This window comes from Gopherus flavomarginatus, chromosome 4 (assembly GCF_025201925.1).
Source record: "Gopherus flavomarginatus isolate rGopFla2 chromosome 4, rGopFla2.mat.asm, whole genome shotgun sequence".
NCBI lineage: Eukaryota > Metazoa > Chordata > Testudines > Testudinidae > Gopherus > Gopherus flavomarginatus.
In genome coordinates, this window is record NC_066620.1 from 127,071,314 (window position 1) to 127,093,362 (window position 22,049).

General features: G+C 42.6%; 1 protein-coding gene across 1 annotated transcript in view; it reads right to left on the minus strand.

Moving 5' to 3' along the window:
- RFX6 (regulatory factor X6) overlaps positions 1–21,187 on the minus strand; it is a 46,834-nt gene extending 25,647 nt beyond the window's left edge. The window contains exons 1-7 of the mRNA XM_050949996.1: positions 20,952–21,187; positions 20,249–20,405; positions 18,232–18,355; positions 15,117–15,178; positions 8,591–8,668; positions 5,931–5,958; positions 1,210–1,317 (exon numbers count right to left, since the gene is read on the minus strand). Coding sequence (XP_050805953.1) covers positions 1,210–1,317; positions 5,931–5,958; positions 8,591–8,668; positions 15,117–15,178; positions 18,232–18,355; positions 20,249–20,405; positions 20,952–21,180 — 786 coding nt within the window. The 5' untranslated portion in view covers positions 21,181–21,187. The remainder of the gene's footprint in view (positions 1–1,209; positions 1,318–5,930; positions 5,959–8,590; positions 8,669–15,116; positions 15,179–18,231; positions 18,356–20,248; positions 20,406–20,951) is intronic.
- Positions 21,188–22,049: the final 862 nt, after the last annotated feature.

The window sequence follows — 22,049 nt, forward strand, 5'->3', positions numbered from 1 at the left end:
AACTTGTTGTGCACTGCAAATGGCTTCTTACATGTCGCTCTTCATAACAAAGGCACAAGGTCTTTCAAGGCCTCCACTCCTTTCCCTCTTCCAGAACAAGTAGGCATGAGCCTACCAGCTCCTCCTCTGAGGGGATGGCTCAGAAGGGGGATGGGCAGCACTGCAACAGCCAGTCAGTGGCCATTAGGGTCTCAGAAAGCCTTCAGAGACCCCTAATCTTAGTACAGCAGCCACCAACTTGGCCAGGACTGAACCAGCAACTTTCAGAGTTTACAGCTTGCACTAAAGATCTAAGCTCTGCAATTTAGGGTCCTTTTAACAGATTCATATCCTACATGGATCAGACACATCATACATGTGCTGTAGCCCACAAAAGCTTATGCTCAAATAAATTTGTTAGTCTCTAAGGTGCCACAAGTACTTCTGTTCTTTTTGCAGATACAGAGTAACACAGCTGCTACTCTGAAACCTATCATACATGTACTAACCCCTGGGCTATGTATGCAGAACTTTTTATTGGATGGTTAAAGTGCACATGGGGATGGGGTAATATTGTGTATTGACTTGTAAAATTCACAATTTCTAATGTACACTGTGTTGTTCCATTACATACATCATCCATTCAGGAAACAGCAACAATACCATCGGACTTCTGTAACTGAGCAACACAGCACAGACTTCCAAAGCTACAGTCAAATGTGCAGTTCAAACAATATTGTGACCAAGAATTATTTGCTACAAAATTCATGAGTAATTTCAAATAATCAGTACACATGTCATTTTGTGATTTGTTCATAGACAGTTGATGAGGGGAGGTGGGGAAAGGTAAATTTCACCTAATTATTTGTTGTGAATTATTTGCTCCAATCTAATCAGTAAAAATTGACTTTCAAATCCGAAGGCATTTGGAATGAATACAGCTCCCAACTATTTGTTTGTTTTTCCCTCCCCTTGTTACATACCATCAGTTTGTAAAATACTAGGTCAGTTAATAGGTAAATAATTCAACCACCTTTCCAATGGTGAGCCAGTTAATCGACATTCGTAAAGGTTTGCCCCTTCTATAAATCAGTCAACTCTGTTTGATTGTGGACATTTCTGGCTCTTTCATGTCAATACTGTGATCCTCAAAGGCTGAGTGAGATATGGAGAAAAGTTCTCTGACAGTTTTTGGTCTGCAAGTCAAGAAAGAAGCATCTCCCATTTTACCTTTTCTTTAGAAATACACCCTTGAAGCACAAGGTGTTGAGCACTGGGGAACTCTGGAAGGAGTGTTCCAGTTTTGGAACTAAGAGAATATTTCCTAGTGAAGCCACCCTGAAATGTGTAAAAATACAGTAAAATTAGAAATAGGTAATACTACCAACACCACCACCACCAATTAGTATTTAACTGATATTATATCTCATGAGACTCCCAAAGGCTCCAAAACTTTGGTTAAAGTCAGATAATTCTTCCAAAATTCCAAAGTCAGATAATTCTTTTCAAAACTTGAGTCACTGTTCAGTAAGATACTTCAGCATGTGCCTAACTTTAAGCACCATCCAATTTTGCTTTCACAGTTGTACAAACCTGGAATCACTTCACTGACTTCATAGAATTCTACTGGCTTCAAAGAATCTCTTGTGTTTAAACGGACATATATAAAACATACACAAAGCTCTGTAAGACCAGGTGATCGCACTGGGCCAAATTAATCTTTGGTGCAGCTCCACTGACTTTAACTGAGTTATATCAGAGATTAATTAGACACATTGTTTTTTCTGGAAGGGACCCTTTAGAAAGTGTGGGTTCAATCCAATGCTTAATTTGTGCCATGGCTTGCCAGGATGGAGCCCCAACACCCCTAGGTTTGGCAGTTCATAGCCCTGGTACTTCTGGGCTTGCTGCATCAGTTATGAATGCAAAAAAAAATACACCTCTTTTGTTACAAATTAAGCACTGGCCCAATCTTATTGCATTTAAATGAGTGGGAGTTTTCACAGTGAGACTTGAATTGCCTCCTGAAACACTTATGAGACTGTAAATACCAAGACCTTTTCTTCCGTTCACACCGGCAGGATAAGTGAAAGAGCAGCTCTGCTCCTTGCTCATTTCTGAGGTAAGCGCCTATTCATTCATAATGGTTCCCAGAGCAGTCTAACCTGCATACATGTGATTCCCAGAGCTGAACTAAGCTCTGTGCCTTGCTGCTTTCTCACATCTGAAGGGGTTCTCCTTCAGTCAAATGGCAGTGGCCTGTGTTTTTGGTTCAATCCCTGCTGAAGATAGTGGTGTCTGGAGGGGTGTGTGACCATAGTTCATTAAAAATGTACTGCAGTACTACGCAACAATTCAAGAGCCCAGCACTGAAGTCCCTTGTTTTGCTTGACTGAGGTCTCCTGGACTGCGTGTAAGGGCAGGAAGTGAAGAATAAATTCATGCTGGAGATAGTACAGAGAGGCAAAACACACTTAACTAAGCTGCAGTTTGGTCAGGACACTAAGGTCAATTCTCTCTTACCAAAAAAGAGAAATGTTGTGGGATTGTTAACTAGCACAAGGGGTCATGACATCAGGCTTACATCTCCTTGGAGGATAGTATTCTCAGAACACTATGCTGCCAATTACCCTGCAGGGGCACTGGTTCAGTACTAACTCAGAGGGGAAAATGCCTCCCTTCTGGGCTATCAGTACCACTTCCTTCAGTCCCTGGATGTTCCCTACAGGACTCCCATTCAATCAGTGACCTAACTGACTCTTGTAAGCCCCGGCAGGATCACATCTAAAGGTAGCACAGGTGCTGGCTATACCTCGAGAGGAAAGCTTTCAGGGCTAGAACTGTGGCCCCAAATTCTGATGCTAGCCTTTCCCTTTCAGAGCGACAGCAGGTGCAGATGATGAAACAATGACAAGCCTGCACGTTCAGATACTGACTGTACGATAAATCTACACTTCACTAGTTTGCTGACTTTCTAATTCCCACAAAAACCTAGCTGCCTCAGCCCACTTTTCAGCAAAGACTGAACAGTAGCACCCTGTATTATGTAAAGTATGACATTACTAAGACTTCCTAAGCTTTACAATATATACCACAGTACACTTGGTGCTGCATTATGAAATACCATGAGGAAAATGAAATGATAGTGGACAAGATAAATGGACAGAGTACATTCTGTGATGCACTCCTGGCTTATTGAATAGTGTTTGCTCATATAGGATTACATTTACCCCTGGTCAGGCTGCCTGCACAAGTCCCCGTGTTCCCTCTCTGCCTCACTTAGTCCTCAGTGCACAGAGCCTTGCACAGTCTTCTGCAATGAGAGGAATTTCACCTTTAGGAATCCACTCATTCTGAATGGGTTCCCTCAGTTACTACTGGGTGGGATTCAGCCTGGGTACTGGGCCAGCACATTTAAATCCTGATTTGAGAATGTAAGTGGTACTTAAATTGGCCTTGTTCTAGCCCTCTGCATATGGGTGTTTCACCCTAGCATGAATTAGCAAGTTTAATGGGTGTACATAAATATAGTGCAAAGAAATACAGAAAAGTGTGTAATTCTGTGTCCACTGAAGCAGATGTAGAGATTTCAACAATCTGAGTCAGTCTCAAATTCAATGAATTCAGAATACCAAGAACTGAAGCAAAGTGTGTCCACCACTTATTTGCCCTGTTTTTTAACCTTTTGACTTAGACCAGGGCAGCCCGGGGGGGGGGGGCAAGAGGGGCAATTTGCCCCAGGCCCCGGGCTCCGCGGGGGCCCCCCCGAGAGTTTTTCGGGGCCCCTGGAGCAGGGTCCTTCACTTGCTCCAGGGGGCCCGGAAAACTCTTGCGCGGCCGGGCCCCAGAGCTTCTTCCGCTCCCGGTCTTTGCCGGCGGGGGGGGGCCCTTCCGTTCCGGGACCCGCCGCCGAAGTGCCCCGAAGACCCGCGGCGGGGCCCCCCGCCACCGAATTACCGAAGAGCGGGCTGCACTTCGGCGGCGGGTCCCGCTTCGGCGGTAATTCGCCGGCGGGGAGCCCCCGCCACGGGTCTTCGGGGCACTTCGGCGGCGGGTCCCGGAACGGAAGGGCCCCCCGCCGCCGAACAGAGCCGGCTCTAGACAGTTCGCCGCGCGGGGGGCCCCCTGCCGCTTGCCGGTCCCGCGGCTCCGGTGGACCTGCCTGCGGATGCTCCACCGGAGCCGCGGGACCAGCAGACCCTCCCCAGGCACCCCCGCGGGAGGTCCACCGGAGCCGCCTGCCGCCCACGGCCGCAGGCCCCCGGAATCCTCTGGGCGGCCCTGACTTACATTCTTACACTGATCTGTTTCATTTGAGGCTGTGCGTTTGCATTCCTTAAATTTAGATTTCAATGAACACTTCAGACTTCCAAACAGTCTTTACTTTATCATTAAAAAAACCAAAACAGAAAACAAGGAATGACAGACATATGTTATTTGAACTGCACCTTGCCTGTCCCATCAACCTATTCAAACACAGATAAAGAGCTAAATGAAAGAAATGATAGAAGTTTAAATTATGTATTGACGTAAACATTAGACAGTTAAAACACTGTTTTGAGTCAATATTTCTGCAGTTTTCCAATTGCCTATCAGCATCAAGATTTTTTTTTAAATTGATAACAGGAGCAATCTGGGTGCCTTTATTATGCAATTACCCATTAAATGTATTAAAAGCTTTGATTAAAAGAAATTAGTGCATAAACTTTTTTTAAAAGAAAAAACATTTGCACCATTTCATTGTGCTAATGGATTTATATGACTGTATCCCACTTCTAGGTTTGATATTTTAACCCATTGCCACCTGCCTTTTCATTCTAATACCATCTGTTTCTAATGGCTATTTAACATTAAGATAATGACAGCAATATTATCAGCCTAATTAACCATGCAGACTCTAATGGCACACTAACTGGGTTAGATAAAAGAGTTTTCTGATATCTGCTCATAAAGAAAAAATACTAAAAAATGTGATAAAACATACCAGAGGTAAACAAGGTGCCTGGCACTCAATGTTCATCCAAGTTTCATTTAGTCTGTACCTATAAGATTTTAAAATCTTTTCAATGTTTCCGTGTTGCAGGTGAGAGTGACATCTCATGTAATCTTTGTAAATCCTTTCTGCAAAAACTAATTGGACAAATTGCCTAGGAAGGTTGTAGAATCTCCATTGTTGGATTTTTAAGAATAGATTAGTCAAATACCTGCCAGGGATGGTCTAGTTATTATTTAGGCCTGCCTCAGTACAGGGGACTGGACTAGATGAGCTCCCAAGGTCCCTACCAGTCCTACATTTCTATGATTCTATGATATTTTCAAGACAGTGAGCAGGTATATAGTTTAATGGAAGGAGGGTTGCAAAATGTTCACTAAATCCTGTCTGGTCACATTCATTTTAGTTTTGTTTTGAAACTTGACTGCCTGGTCTCAGACACCCAAGGCTAGACTATACAACCCTGACACTGAGAACCCTTATTCACAAGTGTAATCCCATTAACTTCATTTGGATTATTCTTGGGACCACATGCTTAGCAGCAGGGCCGGCGCTTCCATTTAGGTGACCTAGGCGGTCGCCTAGGGTGCTAGGATTTGGGAGGGGGGCGGCATTTTGCCACTCTCGGCAGCAATTCGGCAGAGGGGCGTCCTTCCACGCTCTGGGTCTTCGGCGATAATTCTGCGGCGGGTCCTTCACTGGCTCTGGGACCTGCCGCCAAAGTGCCCCAAAGACCGGGAGCCGCAGAAGGACCCCCCCACCGCAGAATTGCCACCAACAACCAGGAGCACAGAAGGACCCCCGCCTAGGGGGCCAAAAACCCTGGCACCGCTCCTACCCTATAATGCACTGTTGAAATTTTCAAGCAAACTGGGGCTGGGGGGAACCACTCCCTATTCAATAGTTCTACTATGAATAATGGGACTACAAATAAGAGAAAAGAGGGCACAGTGCTTACCTCATTCTTCAACTTGCTTCCAGAAAACCTTTTAAAAACAAATAGATTGTATTAATACATCAAAATTGAGCATTGTGGTTATTTTAATTAAACAACAACAACTCCCCCACAGACTGCACTGGATGGAAAAATGATCATGGTAAGCCTGAAAAATAAACATATCTGGACAATTAGCTCCATTCCTTAACTTCTACTGGTCTCCAAGCTCCTGAGAACATCACTAAAGCCATGGGAGACAGTCTTTTAAAAGTGAAGAATTTAGGGCAGTGACCAATCAGAAAAGTCTAAGACCCAGGTTCCATTCAGACTTCAAACTTGTGTCAGAACCTCACAAAAGTTTGTAAGTCAGGGAAGCATTTCGCCCCAAATCTAGAATATTTTAGAACTGCCCTAGCAGAGAATAAGAGTAATAAACAATAAATGAAAGAAAAAAGAGTTTAGACTTTCCCCTTTGAGAAGAACGATAATAGCATAAAATAGTGTTTGCCAGAAACTAGCTACTTTCCTAGAACTCAGAATGGTTTCAGTCCAAGAGGGATGTATCTCTGATGGAAAAAAACCTCATTAATAACTATCAGGAATATGTAACAGTATAGACACCTTTCTGTGTACTATGGGCCTGGTCCAATGGCCACAGAAGTCAATGGAAAGACTCCCATTGGCTTCATTGGGTGTTGAAGCAAGCCCTAGGTGCAGTCACTAGAAAACTCAGTTGAATTATATCTACTATGTTAGGGAATCCCGGGTTGCAAGGTTTTACAAGGATCTGCACAATGATGAAAACAAGTCAGTTGTGGTTTGTATAACTAATAGAATTCCCCCTTATTTTAGCTGCAAGGTGGTAAGATTACAATGACAACATGAAGTTTTATAGTGACATGGGAAGCTATTGTGGTTTCAAGCCATTGAGATGTGCTGAGGACAGGGAGCGGAGCTGACATGGCGAGAGGTGACCCAAGGCATTCTGCCTGCACAGGCCAGACACAGAGGAAATGGCTCAGGGGAGTGGCAGTGAGTGTCTTGGAAAGGGGAAATGTGTGTTCCTTCCAAATCTCATGTCTGATGCCAGATACCAGAAGGCAAGTAGAAAGGGTGGGTGGGCAGAAGAACTCCATTGCCTACAGAGATAGAGCTAAGTGGCCTCACAGCTAGATGTGTATTGTGGACAGAGCAACAAGGGGACACCACCAATTCACCACATAACTTGGGCAGCTTTTGCTGGATATGTTCCTCCAAAGCCCCAGTCACAAGCTAAAGCTGCTCTTTACACAGTGCTATTGGTAGGAGTGTGCTACGCTTGCTCCTTCGAAGGACGGGGGTGCGAGGGGCAGATATTTAAAGGTATTTAAGCATCTAAAGATGCAGAAAGGTGCTTAGTGAAGTTTTCAAAAGTGCCGAGGCACTTCAGTCTCATACTGAAATCAATAGTTGTTAGACGCCTGCTAGTGCTGGAAAATCCCACTAGGCACCTATCTGCACCGTTAGGCACCTAAACTCCTTTGAAAACCTGGGTACTTTTGCATTAACTCCACTTTCTTTCACTCAGCAGCAATGGAGCTTGAAAGGCTACAGGATTGAACCTAATGGTGCATGGCTCTGGCTGAGATACTGCCCAGGGCCATTAGTGATATGGTCCCTTTTGTGCCTCTCACTCAATTAAATGAGCAATTTGTTCAAGATAATTCTGCATTACAAAATAATCTCATCTACAAATGTGCCAAAAACACCCCCACAACCCTTGATAAATGCTGGATAAGGAAATGGCAGGTTCAGATTTATTATACCCAGCAACTGCAAGATCCCCCTTTCTTTAGATGACCAATGCCAACATTAGCCTTATGTTTTCTTTTGAGCCCTATTTCTTATGCCAGGGACTTTGGGCGATAACCTGAAGCTGCCATGGCTGAATTTTCTATATATGCCCATGAACTCATTTTTCCTTTCCTTTTAACACAATCCCAATCATGTCTGTATTTGCATCGACAATGAAAGCCTTCATTCAAGCCATATGTGAACTGAGACATTTGTTTTAGGAACTATTAATCTTTGTTTGGTAAACCAACATGCAGCTGTCATAATTTATTGATCTTGTTAGCTGTCCCTTAAATAAATATAATTAGAGCTTCTGGTTTAGGTTTCAGCTTGATATTTGCTTGATATTTGCCAGAAAAAGAACCAGTAAATATTAATCTACACTGAAACCTGCCTTCCTGCCCACAGGTGCCAACTTCACACCATTCCCTGGCAGTGTCACAATGGTGAGCTGCAATGGGTGGCAAATGCAGAAGACTGCCACACAAATACGTGTAAGCAAAATGCTCTGAACATTGAGCTTCATTACTCTAAATTTAGTGGGCTAGTGTAAATGGTGTAAATGGCATAGCTCCCTTGACTTCAGTGGAAGTATGCTGAATTACATCAGCTGGAATCTGGCCCACTGTGTCCAAAAATTTAACCCTGGATTTTTGGGAGTAAATGACTTCCCCAAACCAGGGATATTAAAAACATGAGAAAACAATATTACTGGTGCCTCTATACTACAGTGATAGGTGTCCTATGACTACCTTACATAGATAAATAAGATTAAAATTAGATCATTGCTGAACATCATTTCAAAATACAGTGGCAGAGATTTAGTGTCAGAAATCACGTTACTGTACCTTGTCAACCCTTTTCCAGAATACACAGAGTGGTAATATGCACTGCTTTCTTTAATGCCAATTCCATAGTAATGATACCTGTGAAAAAGAAAAGGGCTATTTACATTTGTGGAGGACACACATAAAGGTCTACAGGGAACTAAACTAGTGCTTAATTCAACTTTTCCTTAGAATCTATTTTAATTAAAATGATTTGTCATGTCACTGGGACAGATCCTGGTCCCACTGAAGGCAATGAGAATATTACCATTGTATTCAAGATTTGGCCCAAAGACCACAGCTAACCTACTTCCTTCACTTCCCAGGATACACTGAAAACCCACTTAGAATTTCAACTGGTGCAGAATGCAACTCCCCACTTATTAAATGTTATGTCCTGCCAGGTTATATCTCATCTCTGCTCCATAGTCAGCAGTGGCTTTCAGTTTGCTTCCCGGTGAAGGTTAAAGTGTTAGGTTTGGTCCATCTATCTAGATTTTTATATCATGCTCATCACTGTAGTATCTAAGTCCCTGGAAAGTTCAAAATGGTTTATAATCAGTTTACCTTTCAGACTACTTCTTTCCCGGTGTGATGCTGCAGCATCTTCAATTAGATGAGGTGCTTGAAACAACAACCATGCTTCTTGTCTACCCTGTGAGTCAGTTTTCAGCCTTCTGCCCATATCTAGAAATACTATCCCAGAATCCTCACATTGGCTGGATTCTTCTCTTAGGCCTTGCCCATCCACAGTGCATGCACTGATTCACTAGTTAAATCAGTGCAACTCCCATCAAGTGGACACTCTTGACATAACACACAGTTGCACTGGTTTAAGTAAATTGGTTTAGAATCACAACTTTTAGTTAAACTAGTCAACTTTGTGTGTAGACCAGGCCTAAATTGCATTGGCGTAACCCTCCAAACTCAGTGGAGTTGCATCAGCTTAACTGAGGGGAAAATTTAGATTGACTCCCTTTTATATATGTCAAGTATAAACAATAAAAGTAGTAATATGTTTAAAAATGGCTCATTAGTGTCACATTGGTATCACTTACATCAACATCATTTCCTCATCTATAAAAGCTAATAGCTTAAATTTATATAGCACCGTTCATCCAGAAGGATCCCAAAGTTATAACCTGGTTTACAAACTCTCTATATTAACCCCTGCATCCCTGATGTTTTAAAAAATGTTCAGTAAGGAAGGAGATACCTGGAGGGAGGGACAATTAGATGGAGAAATTCTTAAGGACTAGAGTTGGTGGGCAATTGCAAGATCCCTGATAGGCAGAAGAGGTGGAGTGGAGGGAGGAAGAATAACCACCTCAGGGTGATTAGTCCCATCATGTGGCACATTGATAACTAGACTGGACAAAACTCTAGTAAATGTATGAGACGAAACAATCCTGCACTGGCGGGAAGGCTATGTGGACTCACAGATGTCTAGGTTCAATGGCCCTGATTCTAGGTAAGGGTACAAAAAGGGGTTGTGTCTTCTGATTTTCCAATGTCCTTATGCTCTGGTACAATCTGGAGAGTCACTGGATAAGCGGTGGTGAGAAAGTGTTGGAGCTGTAGGCCATACTCCACTTTTCTCTATATATTATCTTGCCAGTCTTCCTGTAGCTTAGCTCAATCTGAAGGGTTTAGCTCAGTCTGAGACCATGTAGGCTCCTGGAAACTTTTACTGTACATGTACTCAGAAGCTTAAGAGAGGTAATAGCATAGTGTTTCCATACCAGCGTTACAGAATTTCATTTACCCGATACTCCCACCTTAGTAACAGGATCCCTATACATACACTTTTCAAAGTATTAAAGTCACTTTTAAAGTAAGAAGTAAAAGCACCATAAACTATCCTATGGAGGAGAAGAGGAAGAGGACCATGTGCTTTGGAAGTGATCCAGCATTGCAATATTAGTCCTGGAAGGCGAAAGAGACCCTAATTTTATGGCATCACAGAGGTTTTAAATGAAACCTTTTCAAGAAAAGGGTTGACCTTTCAGTCTGTGCATCAGAGCTAGACCATCATTTCCCAGTGTAACAAAAGAACTTAATGTACCCAATATCATGTTGAAAACCATTGTTGAACCTGTTACTACCAATATAAGCCTCAATGTGTTGGAATAGATGCAATTACTAATGAAATACTTGATCCCTGTGATGCTACGGAAGATCCTAATCTACCAACGGACAGTATATCTATACCAAACTGCTATGCTCTGCAAAGTAATTTGAGCCCTGATCTAGTGTGATACTTAAGCACATACTTATTTTAAACACATGAGTAGTCCTGCTGACTTCAGTGAGACTAAGCATGCGCTTAAGTGTTTTGTAGAGGAGCTACCTCCACAAAGTGGTACTTCTTTGATGATGTCTCTGAATAAGTTGATAAGCATTCCCAACTCAGCACCGTTGCTCCTTTTAGCACAAAATTGTATTCTCACTGTTTGCTCTCCTGAGGGACGAGGAAGGCTAGGAGCAATAAAAGATGAAGGTTTTATATTTTCAAAGCTGACATGGGGATTTAGATACAACTCCCATGAAAGGCAATTTTGATTAGAGTTATGTGTCTAAATTATCTAGTTGGCTTTGCAAATCCCAGCTGAAGTACTACTTCTGCTGATGGCAGGCTTTGCTGTCAGCAGTCAAGGTTTTATAGCTAAGGAAATGTGATGCTAAGTGGTCATTGCTAAGTGGTCATTACTGCTTTCATTGTTTACCTGAAATTTATGAGTAAAGGTAACTCCACCAAAACACCATGGTACCCATTGACCCTTGAGAAGGGCAAGATTTTGTCACCTACCTTATCACTATGTCCCTTGGTTCTTTGCCATGAGTATATTAGTTTGAGGATCGGTGATGTGACTAAGTACATGTGAGCAGGCCAATTTTAAAGATGCATTAACATAGCTCAGAACTATGTTCACCTGCTTGAATCATTCCATTGTTTTTGACCAATAGTTGCTATGTAAAATCATATCAACGGGTGGTTGAGGCCCTAATAACACCAGTCAATGTCATAATGCTAAGGATTTTACCTCCATAGCATAAACTTCTGTATCTGATCTCTGTTATGGCTAGAAGTCATGAAATTTCTTTCAGCCATTGAATTCCATATATTCTATATTAAAGAGATGGGCCCGAACCAGATTTCTAGATCTGAACATTCCTGACATTGGGCAAAGTTCAGATGCAAACTCTTCACTCTGGGGTCATGGACATTTTTCTCCCATTGAACTGAAACTATTTTAGATGAGATTTAAGAGTCGGGAGTATTTGATATGAAATGTTCTAAAAAATTGAACTTTTAGCATTTAGCAATTAAATAACAAGAGTTGTACATTGGATTAGAGAAAATGTTATACAGAGATATCACCCGTATTTAAAAAATGTTAAGTGCATTATAATATATGCACCATTGACTTGCTCATTTGCACTCTGCCACTAAAGCAACTTTTCTGATCTTAGTCTAATATCCAAAATCTCTCAGTAACTTCAAACACTTGCCATTTTTTATTTTCAAACTAACCTCCTACAAAAATAGTCCTTCTTTCCCAATAAATGTGGAATTCTCATTCATTATAGAAAATATACAACTGCATAGCTATATATTTACAATATCGTATATGATGTATTAGGAATAAAATAAGATCCATGATGGTGAAGGATTTATTTCTTGATTTTCTCAACAGAACTATAAAAAGAAACAGACTAAACTGCTTTCCTTTTTTATTTCATAGGTCTGCTGGAACATATGTTCCCGTGCAACTAGTCGCCCTGATTTTAGCGTACACTGACACAAATGATGGCTGATAAGGAAATGATAGGATTAAGCTGTTCAGGGACTTGCAATAACTTGTTATCACGAGGCCAGCTGCCATATCAGTTTTATTAACCCACTAAATCACTCCTAATAAATAAGATAATAGTTTTCAGACATGATGGATAAAAGCTAAGATTTAACATCGATCAAAGTCTACAAAGAAATTAAAATGTAACTTGAGCTCAAACACCATCTCCTGTGTGTCTACTCTACACAGTATGTACATTTTCCTGAGTAGCTGTAACAGGTAATTCATGGATCATGGTGATTATTGTTTATTATTTCTATTCTGGGAGCAGCCACATTATGCTTGGCATTGCCCAAACACACAAAAGGACACAGTCCCTGCCCCAAAGCGCTTACAGACTGTTATATACTAATCTGAGACAGTGTTGTCATTCTTGTCATTTTACAATAGAAATTTAGGTCTTGTCTACCCTATTTTTCCTGGAAAACTCTACAGATCATTGGAAAACTGGTAGGATTATGACATGAGAGAAATGAGGCCAGTGTAGTAGAGTTGGTAGAGATGGGAAGTGATTTTTATTCAGACTATTTAAAACACTTTGGTTCATTTTGGTTTTGTTAATGCTTATTTAACTTCAATGCCTGAGAAACACTCAAGAGAGAAAAAATATGTTGTTATTAACTATTTGAAATTGAAATTCATTCCCACCTTTGATTAAACCCTAAAGCTAAATTCCATATATGACATCTCCAGTGAGCTCTCCAAAAAGCCAGGAAACCAACTTGCCATTCCTGATATTTCTAAGATAAAGTCTAAATTAAAAAAATGAGCAGCAGGGGAAAAAAATCCTTAAAAAAACAACCAACCAAACATCCTTCAGGCCATATAGTATAAATAATTCAAGAAGAACACAACCTTATGTTTTTCTTTTGCAAATCACCTTTATTTCCCATGCTTTGTTTCACGGGTTACTAAACAGGAAGGTAAGAATTTTTCACATGGAGTCTTTCCCCAAGAGTTTTCTTATCAGTATTATTGTTATGGTTTTCCATCTTTGTTAATTTTTTCCTTGTTACTTGTCTCTGTTTTTCAGTCTTACCTCAATAAACCATCAATTTATTGTGATCTCTTCTTTGAGTCAATTCTATTTTCCTATACCCTGATCCAGGAAGGCCCTTAAACACATGCCTAACTTTAAGCATGAGAGTAATCCTGGGACAACACTTGTATTTGAAGGCACATGCATTCTTAAGCACTTCCTTGAATAAGGGCCTGAATAACTATGGACTAGTGCAGATAGATATATTCACAGAAACATGGATACCATTTATATCCCATAATGTTCCTCATAGCAACATGGGCATTCTTAGGAAAAACTTCTTCTGAAGCCAATAGAAATTCACAGATAAGAACTTGACTAAACTGGACACAAGGTTGAGGATTGCTAACTTTTTTGAACAATGCCTTCAAAGAACAATGAAGTTTAACCAAACCCCATCTCCCCAAAAAAGTGTCCCCCTCACTTTTGACATCCTCAAAATTCTAATTTAAGTGTAAGCTTTACAAAACCCAAATATTGGTAAGTATGGAAGTTAGTTTTTATGGTCACATTAACAATCTCAAGTCTTCCCCTGTAGCACAGCCTCATAGACAGTCAGCTTCAAACAACACAGAATGTTGCATCATTAAGAAAGTTTTTCCTACATCACTGTTGTACAGCCTATACTCTACATGGATGCCTGGATAATTGTGCCTTACTTTGAATGGAAGAGAGTTTATTGAAATACCTGATTCATTGATTGTGCATCATGGAATCATTTAGACCACCCTGCATCTATCCAATTTGCTTTTTCATCATGTATTAGTGTATCCATTCACTACATAGCTCATTACATCCTTAAGAACATACACAATCCATGGAAATACATACTTCTTACATTCTTAAACCAAAACCACATTGGGGAAATTCAATCACACTTCCTCAAAGCTCTTGGGATATTCAAAAGGAAAAGGTGATGTCATACCATGAGATTCACCATAATATTACACCTGCTTTGCCTAGGGCTAAACATGTAAGTACAGGACGAACACTGACATCATTTACCCACTAGGCATCATACTTACTTATCACAGACACACATGTAAAAATCCAACATGCTGTGATCCTGAAGCACAACAGTCCACATACCAGCTATACAAATCAACTGGTTGATTAGACTGAAGAAGGCTGCAGCTACAATTGTGAACTTCTCGAACTCCTTCTAAAACTGTCCTTAACAAAGGTCATTTGTATATTTTCTTCTAGGTTTAGCCTTAAATGCCTGTCCCTAGTAGTTTCAGCTGAAGCTTTACTGTCATTTGGAAATGGGAGTGAAAAGCTGCCAGGTCTGCAGACTGGAATAATAACAAGCATAATTCAGTGATGCAATTTTCCCAGCAAAAATGAGCAAGTATAACAAATATTGACAAAAGTTTGGAAACGCCACAAAAAATCCACGACATTATAAAGATAATGGAAAATCTGGGAAAAAGCAATTACGTTCAAAAATCATGCATGCAATAATTTTTCTAAAATTCAGAGTGTTTTTAGTTCCATCTCTCTCTCACACACATACACACACAAAATGTCATCAGTAGCCCCAGCAATTTGAATGCAGATTTTGTGGCTTAATGCATAAAATATAGACACAGAAGTATTGCATGTTGTACAGCCCATACGTTATGTGGATACTTGGATAATTGTGCCTTACTTTGAATGGCCTCTTGTCCCAAGCCGCCGTGTGGTAAGCAGGGGGAATTTCTGGCGAATGGTCTAATAAGAAAGTCAGGCATATTAGTTTCTCGCAAGGGCATGTTTCTTTTGTCAGCAGCTCTGAAAAGTTTGTCTTGAAAAAGCAAATGTTGAGCAGTGGATAAATATTTACTCCTGAACATATTAAAAATAAAGGGTAGACTTGTAGTATAAGAGGAGACTGCAGAGACCAAAGACTTACATTTGTGATTCATGGATAAGAAGTGTTATTTCAATGCTATCAAGATCCTCAAACAATCAGACAAACTGCTTATGCTTTCTAGAGCCCAGCGTAGAGGTGACTTGAGAGGTTAGGGGGTTTAATACCTTAGGTCATCCCACTTTGTAACTCTAGAACTCCCCATAAGCCTGTACGTGCGCATGCATGCACACACACACTCACACACGATCTCCTTCCCAGTCTCGCTCTTACGTGTCACCACAAAAACTAGTTATCTTTGGGAGAAACCCATTCAATGGGTTGCACTTAAGCTGCAGTGGATCCTTTTCCCCAAGCCTTTAGGGAGGCTGTCAGGTGGAACGAAAGGACCAGTAGCAGGGACTCTACTCCGGCAGGTACTGTATGGTGTGTGTGGGCTCTAGGAGAGAAAGGAAGGCACCAGGCCTATATGGGCTGGAAGGTATTTAGGCTCTGGAGAAGAAAGGTAGGTACCAGGTGTCTGCACTGGAAATGGAAAGAGGAGCGGCCGGGCCAGGGAATGCACCAGGGGACTGAAAGTACTTGAGAGTGCTTCTGGACTGGGGAGGAGAGAAGGAAGCAGCAGGGGAGTGAGTCAAGGCTGTGTAGAGGGGATGACAGAATTGGGGACCATGGGAAATAGGGAAGGGGCAAATGGTCCCTTGTGATGGCTCCTCTCACTCCCCCGGCCCCAAGCTGCAATACTTCCAAGGCTGGAGAAAGCCAGCTCAGAGAGAACTACCCCACCTCAGTCCAGCAGCAGGCCAGGACTCTAAAATCATGTCTGTCCCACCTGAGCAGTTCAGGGTGGGAGGAAACTGCTGGGGAGATCTAATAACACCCACATGAGAAATGACATTACACTGTGCTAAAATGTTTCAGCAGGTGGGGGTAGCTTTTAACACCCACTCCTAGCCCCACTGCATCTGCTGGGGCCTCAATGTCAGATCTAGAGACTGACTCAAGCCAGCAGCAGGACAGCTCTGTTACCTGAGAAGAGGATGCAGTGGGTGCTCCTTTCCCTGGCAGGCCCGCTTTGCTGGCTGATATATATGGGGGAGAAGAGATATGTCCTCACCCCCACCTACTCCCTTGCAGACAGATAGTGCCAAATGGGGGTGCTAACAGGGAGCAGGGTCTATGCTTTCCAATGGGATTGTGGCCAGGAATGGGAGTGAGGTGCTCCTTATTGGTTGTAATCTCTGCCTGAATAAAATACAGTGACAGAGGGATTTCCATTGACAGTAGGATAAAATGACTGAATGCTTTCCATCCCTCTGACGGGGTATCACAGATCCACAGGGTACGCTATGCCACTCTCTGCAGGTGAATATTTGAATTTAAATAGAACCTAGGATCTCAAAGCACGTTGTGAACACTGATTGGTTTAGTTTTTCACTCAGTGGGAAGTTGTGTTATTACAAATCCGAGGCACAGAAGGGCAAGTAATTTTTCTAAGCTTGCAAAGAGAGTCAGAGACAAAGCTAGAAATAAGATGCAGGTGGCCTGGCTCCAATTCCCTTTCACTGACGACTCAAACACAATCGCTCAGGATTCATCTTGATGCATACTATACAATACTACTGGAAACCTGACAAGACAGTGATAAAAAAAAATAAAATAAAAAAAAATGGCCCAAATAAAACTGCCATTAATCCTAAATAAGGATGACAGGATTTGGCCCTTAGATATTTTGTTTTGTAATGGATTGATTTTTCATCTTAAATGTGCAATCTGAAGACTAAGGCACACAAATCTCTCTCATACTTAAATGACCCTCCCCCATTGCCACAGTATCAGAGTGCCTCACAATTTTAATGTATTTATCCTTACAACTCTCCTGTGAAGGAGAGAAGTACTATTATCCCCATTTTATAGCTCAAGAATTGAGGCACAGAGGGACTAAGTGGCTTGCCCAAGGTCACACGGGAAGTCTGTGGCAGAGCAGGAACTTAAACCCTGTCTCCCAAATCCTAGGCTAGTGCCCTAATCATCTTTCCTCACCAATAATTGTTTCTATGAGGCTTAAGGCAGTAGATGTACAAAATGAAAAGTCCTTTGATCTCATAAGATGAGGAAGTAAAATTCACAATAAAAGTTCTATTTAAGGGGAAAGTTGTTTCTCCCAATAATACTGAAGTCATTTAATCAGTGTCAGATGGGAACTCCTCAAATACATCCAATGCAGGTAACAAAATGTGAGGAGTGAACATTTTGTGATCTGGAGTTGATTTCCATTACCATTGTTTCATTAGACTAATGCATTTTTGTAAGCAAACTGAATGGATCAGTGGTGTTTTACAAAACTGATCTGTGATGCCTTCTTGGTTTTCTATTTCACTAACTGTCTGGGATTTAATTTGGAAAGTCCATATCTCTGACTCTGATTAAATGATTTTAGGACTAATTGGGTGGGGGAGGTTGAATGGGAGGTTTGAATAGTTTCCCTTTTAGAAACTCATTCTGCTCTTAACTGTTCTCCTAGTGAACCTCACAGCATTTCTCTCTTTAATTGCACTGAAGGCTGCCAGGTATAAAGCCCTGTGTTCTATACCAGATCCCACAGTCTGCACCTTTTATATGAAGAACCACATCCATCTCATTGCAAAGCAAAGGCCCAGAGAGAGAACGTCTCTTCCCGATTTCACAGTGCAAATCAAGAAGAATCTTAATTTCATCCCTTTGAAGTTGTTGTCTAAGTCCCTGTTCAGAGGGAGCAATGTAGGTTTAGTTGGACCCAATTTAATTCAAAGGTGCAGGGGCTGTAGAAAGCATAAGGATTTGTTCATTTCTGAGAGTCAAGATAACATGGGAGGAGTTAAACACGATTTTGTAGAAGAATTAGTCTAACAAACAATGGACAGTTGCTCTTTACCTTCCCAAATGTTGCAGCACAGGCAGGTTCTAGCTTCTCTTTCCTGCAGAAGTCTAAATAATGTGCATAAAGGATGCACCTCGGTAAACAAACTCCTTCACACACGATGTAGTTTTCTTCCAGCCTACAGAGTAAAAACAATAACTGGAATGAAAAGCCACACCCTTATGTTTCCCCATTTCGTTTTCCCTCCATTCTTCTCCACTGCCCTTTCTGCAAAATTTACTGAGAGCTCTCACGACACCTGACTAGTCAGTAACTTACTGTACAGCAGCTTCGGCAAGATGGAGGAGTGGAAAGGCTTATTCTGAACTGCTGTGCTTTACGTATGACAACGAGCCCTGCAGCTTTCATCTCCAGCAAGAAAGAAAATTAAATCACCACTGCAAAATAATGGGAAGAATCCCTCCTTGGTGTTACTCACCGAAATGCAATAGATGATTTACCCCCAAGGATCATTTTAACCTAATCACTCTTGACTGATCCAGAGCCTAAATCTAGATCCTGATTCCCTGCCTGGACTAGTTCAATATGCTACTTCTGTCTAAAAATCAAGCGTTAGGAGAAACTGGAAATGGGGCTGAACTGGATTTCAGGCACAACCTCATCTAGAAGTTATTTTTGTTTCCCAGACTCGTATTTGAACGGGTGTGAGCCTGCATCTCTTAATAGCTTGCCACTTCATTTAAAAGTGACACAGAAGCTAGCAGTGATGACACCAAGGTGGTACTCCAAGGAATGAAACGAAGCCTGGTCCTTTTATCTTGTACTAGGTGAATATGACGTGTGGGGATACCTGTGAGCTCGCAATCTGGGAGGTATTTCACCCCTGGCCAATTTCCACCCTTCATACTATCAGTACCTTTCCCACATAACAGCTTCCTCTTCGCTCAAATTACATACATGCATAAAATGACTTTCTGTAGAAACCTCTATTGAATCGGTTTATATCTCACTCCCTAGGTTAAACTAGCCTGAGAAATCTGCGGTAGCAATGCAGTCCTGTTTACTTTATATGATTTTTCACTGTCAGAGAAAGTAATCTAGGGCTAGATCTGCAGTTTGTAACAAAGATCTCGCTGGCTTCAGTGGGAGATTTCCCTGACTTCAACAATGCTCCAAAGGGAATATTTCCCAAATAAGGGCTGTTATGTGGGTGTTCTCTTTAGCTAAATAAAACACTGTAACATCAGGATTTCCCATCTGGGAACAATGACCAGCTGCATTACAATTCAGTTAAACTACCAAAGGCATGACAATTAACCGCTCCTTTCACGAATGTATGTCTTAATTAATCACTCGTCTTCGTGTTTTTCAAGGTTATCGGCTATTTATTTTTAGAGGTAGGGATAACAGTACCGTACTGAAATAAACTGGTGCTCGGCAGCTGTAAAGCAGACGCTGCTTAATATTGAATTATTGGGTAACCAGAAGAGAATATTTCTGTTGGAATCTTTATGCTTCCAACTGATTTCTATTTCGGAGTTTTGGATCAGACTGTATGCTCAGCTGCGATAAATTAGTAGCATTGAAAGTATTCGTGAACAGGTTTACACTTCCAGAGACAGGGTCGGTCCTAAAATGAGTCCCACCACGTTGTACTGCAGTCTGCATTAAAGCTGATAAAAGCCACCTATATTCTTCCTAGCAAATCTACTTCAGATATCTTGTGAGCCATGTTTTTAGATCGTTTTTCCCCCCTCAAAACAGCACCAGCCTAAATGGCAAATATTGTGAAAATAGGCTACAGAGACCAATTTAATTATTGGATTAACAAATACATAAATTCCCTTTGTGGCTCGAAATCTCAATTGTTGATTCATTTTACCAATATACAGCAATAGAAGCATTTTCTGCAAGTAGTAAAGTAACTTCCTTTGGGAAAGCTTTTCTTGCACCGATTTTACCACCCTAATGCACTCAGACTTTGTAAATAATTATTAGCTTTCCCCTCAAGAAAGAAAGAAACTCCCTGTAGTCCAGGAGTGTTCTGTGTGTAGATAGGTAAGAGCCTTACCATTGAAGGGTGAGCTGGGTCTGTTTCTTTTTATCCTTCATAATCTGCGTGATGGTTTTCTTCGGAGACAGGTTTTTGTCGAAGGATTTTATTTTCCTGTCATGAATATCTGTACCCTCCTCTTCCGAGGAAAGGGCTTCACTGTTAAAATGTATTTCTGAGTGTCAGAGGGAAAAGAAAATAAACCCAATTGCATCATTACATTTGTTTATCACATTTCCATTTTATAGAGTATTTTCGATTTCCCTGATTCAATCCTGAATTCCCTTCCTTTGATTTTATATCTCTCTGTGTACGTTGATCTAGATACCCGCACACGGGTGTATTACACAGATATAATCTTTACTCTGAGATGAATTAGGTTAGGTAGATAGATCTATCGAGTTCACCTAATCTATCTATACAATCACCAAGTACGAACGATATCTGTGTAATGTGACCGGTTGTGTGTGCCAGGATGGTATAGCACAGGCACTACACTCCCGGCCTTGAGATGACACAGACAATCTCAGATCCAGGACTACACCTTTCTAGCTAAGATTCCTGGGGCGCAGGGAACCCGCCGTTCGCACCCGCCCTATGGAGACACTGAATAGACCCTCTGCCTGCAGGTAAGAGCGGAGAGCGGATAGACAGAGGCACGATCCGATGCTCTTCAGAGGACGGGTACACAGCAGCTCCCCTGCAGGGGCAGCGCTCTTACCTGACTTGATCCCAATGGGCAGCCCAGGCTCCAGGTCGCCCTGCTCTCTGCTGTCCAGCGAACTGGCTCGCTGCAGCACCGGGGCGCATAGTCCCTGGTCGGGATAGGAGAGCAAGGCCTTCCCCAGCAGGCCCGCATAGCAATCCTCCTGGAGCCCGGGAGACCCCTTCTGAGAGGGCTGCAGGAAGGATTCCTCTTCTCCCTCCGGCGCCTTAGCCATGCTCTTCATTGGCACATCTCCCCAGCCGCGTCCATGCGAGTAGCAGCCCCCTCCCGGGGACAGGCAGGCGTCTCACGCCTTCAGCAGGGCTGGGGTCGCAGGGGGCAGGGACAAGTACATCAGCCCCGGGCCAGCCCTCCTCCTCCTCCCCCTCCAAGCAGCCTGGTGCCCTGGAGGAGTCTGTCTCTGGTTGCCACTCTTGCAGATCAGCCACCCCAGCCCCCAGCCACGGAGCAGTGACTGCCGCAGGAGAGGGACGTCGGGGGCAGTTTGCTTTAACCTATAGTCCCAGGAGGCTGCATGGCTTCTCTGTCCCAGTGAGATCGGCCTCGTTCACAGAGCCTCACGCGCCACACGCCCAGCTGCCTGCACGCCCTTTATGCTGGCCGGCAGCCCCGGGAGCGCTGCTCTTCCCCCATCCCTCCCTGCAGAGGGGCAGGTCCCAGCCAGGAGCCCTCTTCCGCGGGAGCCGCCGTGTGAACTACATGGGGTGCGACGTCACTGACGGGACTGAATGCGGTTTGGTTCTGGCCCCGGGGGAGTGAGTGAGGGGGCCCGGCGGAGAGCAGAGCTGGAGCAGGGTTAATGGTTAATCCCGCAGAACAATTATTTCTGATTGTGTTTCTAGTCCGCTTTTCATATCTCCAACGCGGGGGCGGGAGCTGTGGTCCCCGCAGCACCCAAGGGCTTCAGAAGAAGCACCAGTGCCCACGGTCATGCAGGTGGAGGCAAAGAAATTTACAACCAGGCTGGCAAACAAGTGGCACTGGGGCGCAGCCAAGTCAGGGCAGGCTGCCGAGCTGTCCAGGGTCATATCCTTCCTCCCAGAGGGCCAACTAACTGAACAGGGCCAGGGATCAGGGAAAGAGCACACACAC